The 4,828-nt window shown below is 51.4% G+C and overlaps 1 protein-coding gene across 1 annotated transcript in view; it reads right to left on the bottom strand.

Annotated features, from left to right (window-relative positions):
- Positions 1-4,828, bottom strand: part of ITGA11 (integrin subunit alpha 11) — a 164,405-nt gene that overhangs the window by 32,590 nt on the left and 126,987 nt on the right. The window contains exon 24 of the mRNA XM_015414591.1: positions 4,077-4,175. Coding sequence (XP_015270077.1) covers positions 4,077-4,175 — 99 coding nt within the window. The remainder of the gene's footprint in view (positions 1-4,076; positions 4,176-4,828) is intronic.

The following is a 4,828-nucleotide window of genomic DNA, read 5'->3' as shown; positions in this document are numbered from 1 at the left end:
AGGGCTTCTAGTGTCCTGGGTGGCCCCACTGCTGGACCTCCTGATGGCCCCTGGTATTTCTGGCCACTGTGTGACACAGAGTGTTGGACTGGATGGGCCACTGGCCTGATCCAACATTGGCTTTTCTTATGTTCTTATAGGAACTCTCGGTCGGGGGCAAGTGATGCTCTGTATTCTTGGTGCTTGGGAGGAGGAGCAACAGTGGGAGGGCATCTTGTGCCCTGGGCCCACTGCTGGACCTCCTGATGGCCCCTGGTATTTCTGGCCCCTGTGTGGCACAGAGTGTTAGACTGGATGGGCCACTGGCCTGATCCAACATTGGCTTCTCTTCTGTTCTTATAGGAACTCTCAGGCTGGGGCAAGGGATGCTCTGTCTTCTTGGTGCTTGGGGGGGCCACAGTGGGAGGGCTTCTAGTGTCCTGGCCCCACTGGTGGACCTCCTGATGGCACCTGGTATTTCTGGCCACTGTGTGACAAGAGTGTTGGACTAGATGGGCCACTGGCCTGATCCAACATTGGCTTCTCTTATGTTCTCATGTTAAGACTCTTTGGGGCGGAAGTACAGAGCCAGAAGAGCAAGAACTGGGGAGAGAGACCCATTTTACTCCAGGGTGAAGTTTGGTTAGCTTTCTAGCCCACTTCATCCCAAAGAAGATGCCAGAGGGCAACCGAATTGGGGGGGGGGAATGGCAACAAAGAATCCTCAGGTACCTTATAGATGAGCACATTTACAGAGTGGGGAGGCTTTCGGGGGCCAGACCCCACTTCGACGGATGCATGAAGTGTTTACAGCCATCAGTACAGACAGAAGAAGGGGGCGGGGGCCACTGAGACAAATAAAATGAATTTCAATAGAGATAAGTGCAAAGTAGGTACACTTAGGTACAAAAAATCAAAGTGCACTTAGGTACAAAAAATCAAAGGCACAGATATAGAATGGGAGGGACTTGGCTCGACAGCAGCACATGTGAAAGGGATCTGGGTATTCTGGTTGATCACAAGCTAAACATGAGCCCGCAGTGTGAAGTGACCACGAAGAAAGCTAATGCAATCTTAGGATGCATTCACAGAAGCATTGTGTCCAGATCACGGGAGGTGATAGTTCCGCTCTATTCTGCTATGGTCAGGCCTCACCTGGAGGACTGTGTCCAGTTTTGGGCACCATATTTGAGGAAGGACGTTGACAAGCTCGAGCGTGTCCAGAAGAGGGCAGCCAGGATGGCGAGAGGGCTGGAATCTAGGTCTTATGAGGAAAGGCTGAAAGAGCTGGGTATGTTTAGCCTGGGAAAGAGAAGGCTTCAAGGGGACATGATTGCAGTCTTCAAGTATCTGAAGGGCTGTCATGTAGAAGATGGAACGGATCTATTCTCTCTTGCTCCGGATTGCCAGACTAGATCCAATGGGTGGAAATTACATGGGAGTCGATGCCAGCTAAATATCAGGAGAAACTTCCTAACTGTAAGAGTGGTTGAGAAGTGGAACAGACTGCCTCGGGAGGTGGTGGATGCTCCTTCGCTGGACGATTTCAAGCGGAGGCTGAACGACCATCTTTTGGGTATGTTGTAGGGCTCTCTTTCAGCTACGCTCCTGCAGAGTGCAGGGGGTTGGACTAAATGACCTGCAAGGTCCCTTCCCACTCTAACATTCTATGATTCTATGAAATCTACCACTTTCTTTGACCCTGAAACTCAAAAGAGCAGCCCACATGCAATCTTTAGCTAGTCCAAGGTGGAGACAGATTATCCTCAAAATGCGGGGCAAAGGGGAAGGGGTTGTTCTATAGCAAGCTGAATTGGAATGCAGGGTTGCCAGCTCCGGGTTGGGAAATACCTGGAGATTTTGGAGGTACAGCCCTTGGAAGGGTGGGGTTTGGGGAGGGGAGAGACCTCGGTGGGATCGAATGCCATAGAATCCATGTTCCACAGCAGCCATTTTCTCCAGCGGAACTGATCTCTGTAGTCTGAAGATGAATCGTAATGGCGGGAGACAGGGGTCATTTCGTACAAAAAGAGGTGCAGGAGCTCATTAGCATAACTCATTAGCATAACTCATTTGCATAGGCCACACCCCCTGACATCGCTGGAAGTGTGTCAGAAGGCAACACCCACCGCTCAGGCTCCACTGGACTGTTTTGGATTGCTAGCTATTGGGGGGGGGGACACACAGATCTGCCCTCACAGAGAAGGGAGAGCTTGTACCTGAAGGTGGGGGGGGGCTCTGCAACTTACCTGACTGCTTCTTGCTCTGACTGAGGGCTGCTGGGAGCAGGGGGCGGGGCTTGTTGCATGTGCCCGCCCCCTGAGCTCCTTACTGCTGGAGCTCCGCTCCTGTGTGCTCCCGCAGGAAATGACCCCTGGCGGGAGATCTCCAGGTGCCGCCTGGAGTTTGGCAAGCCTAACTGGGAAGGATCTGTGGGCCTTAAGAGCCCCACTGACAGCTATTCTGATCAAAACTTGGATTGCCAGGGAACAAAAGACCCTCCAGCGTCTAGTGTTAAGCTCAAATACAACAATGACCTTCTCTGAACCCCCAAGTCTATAAGCCGCCCTTGTTTTTAAACTTCAGTTCCTTGCGCTTCAGTCTCACCTGGCGGGGTTAGGATGGATAAGAAGGCCACTGCATGCCAAGGGATGACAAAGAACAGGAAAGTGTACTCCTAGTTACTCCGTCTCAGGGATAATTGCAGCCACATCGAGAGCTGAACTTCTGCAGTGTCGGTAGCCTGAACTGACATGAACTACCCTTTGTATAAACAAGCCATAAAAGCTAAGGAGGCATTAGTCTGACAGCCCTCGTAAACCTCCGTAACCTTCCTGCTTTCATATCTCCCAAAAGCTCATCTTCTTGTCAGCGTTAATTGGGGGGGTCTGACAGTTCCAAGCATCTGGTGGGGAACAAACAGATATCCTTGCTGGAAACAGCAAGACAGTCAGACCAATATAATGCTTCGGGCAAAACAGGAAAAAGTTGACTCATGCATCAGCAAAGGAATTTCGGTGGTAAGTTACCAGCAGCCCTTCAAAAAGCCACCCTTAAACTGCTCCCCCCCCACACACAAAGGATTAGAATAAAAGGTTTTGGACACAGGCATTTGACCGCCCCCCAACCTTCAGCGCCTGAGCCAGCCAACGGTATCCTGACTTGGCTTCACAGTCCGGCTGCGTGGTCTTGCAAAGCAAATATTAGTGCTCAGATTATCTGGGGAGGGGGGGTCCCTTAGCTCTCTGCAAGCTGTGCTGGGAAAGCAACCGAAATTCAGGGAGGCTGCAGGCTGAAGGTTTCCTGCTTAGGGAAGGGAGGCTCTTTCAAGGGTTCTCATGTGGCCGCACCATGTGCTTAAAACTTGTAATCCGCTTGCTAGCAACACAGGTACACGTTGAGGTGCAGAGGTGCAGGCGCAAACAGTATTTTTTTTAAAAGACCCAACCGTGAGGCTCCTTCAGGTGGATGCCATCTAGACCATCCACCGCGGAGTCCGCACGCGGTAAGGGGATTCACGGGGGAGCTGTCCGGTCCTGCAACACCGGATTTAAAAGATCGGGATCAAAGTAGAGCTGGGCCAATGGCGGGATTAGCTGCCCGTCTGAATGCAGCCCTGGAGGCGATCCACATATTGATGGCCCTCCGGAGCTTTCGTGTGGATAGGAAGCCAGGTGGAACTCAGGGACATTCCTGTGAGCCAGGGGGCCACGGCACTGAAGGCAAATGACTCCACGTCTTTCTCAAGCTTTTATCGTCACGTCTGGAGCCACAATTTTGGAGCTTCCCTCGGAATCAGCAAGAGGCCAGCGGATCCTCTTCGAGAAAAGTGTACCGTTAAACGCCCTCTCCATTCCCTTGGCCTGCCTCTCACTAAGTCTTCCCTGAATCGGGTCCCCTCTATCTCCCGGTTTCCTGCACATTTGCACTTAGTTCTCCACATGACACCTTCGCCCCACTCAAATCCAGCTCCGATGCCCACATCCTAGCTGGAGCTCTCTCAAGTGGCGGTTTCAAGGCAGACTTCCGCAGTCCCTCCCTTCCTCTGTTTAACTGAAGCTGTTGGTGCAAGTTTTTCTGCTCGCCTCCAGCCTTACCTTTGCTCTGGCCCGGAAGAATGGGTAGCTGACATTGCAAACCCTCCTGTTAGGGTGCTTTTCTTCAGACATGCATTCGATGTTGATGTCCAGGTCATCCTGAAACGAACGGGAAAGCATTTACGAACTTTGCACATCGGATAGAGCAGGTAGAGGAAGAAGTACTTTTCTCCCTTTCTCACAAGCCGAGAACTCGTGGGCATGCAATGATATTGCTGAGCACTCAGGTTACAACAGATAAAAAGAAGTCCTTCTTCACCCAAAGAGTGATTAACACATGGAATCCACTGCCACAGGAGGTGTTGGCAGCTACAAGCATGAACAGCTTCAAGAGGGAATTGGATAAGCATACTCGTGGGCATGCAATGATATTGCTGAGCACTCAGGTTACAACAGATAAAAAGAAGTCCTTCTTCACCCAAAGAGTGATTAACACATGGAATCCACTGCCACAGGAGGTGTTGGCAGCTACAAGCATGAACAGCTTCAAGAGGGAATTGGATAAGCATACAGAGGTCCATCGGTGGCTCTTAGCCACAAGGTATAGATAGGAGCTCTCGGTCTGGGGCAAGGGATGCTCTGTATTCTTGGTGCTTGGGGGGGGGGCAAGAGTGGGAGGGCTTCTAGTGTCCTGGCCCCACTGCTGGACCTCCTGATGGCCCCTGGTATTTTTGGCCACTGTGTGACTCAGAGTGTTGTACTGGATGGGCCATTGGCCTGATCCAACATTGGCTTCTCTTATGTTCTTATAG

This window comes from Gekko japonicus, unplaced genomic scaffold (genome assembly GCF_001447785.1).
Source record: "Gekko japonicus isolate JY-2015 unplaced genomic scaffold, Gekko_japonicus_V1.1 scaffold698, whole genome shotgun sequence".
Classification (NCBI taxonomy): Eukaryota; Metazoa; Chordata; class Lepidosauria; order Squamata; family Gekkonidae; genus Gekko; species Gekko japonicus.
This window is presented reverse-complemented; position numbering and strand designations above follow the sequence as displayed.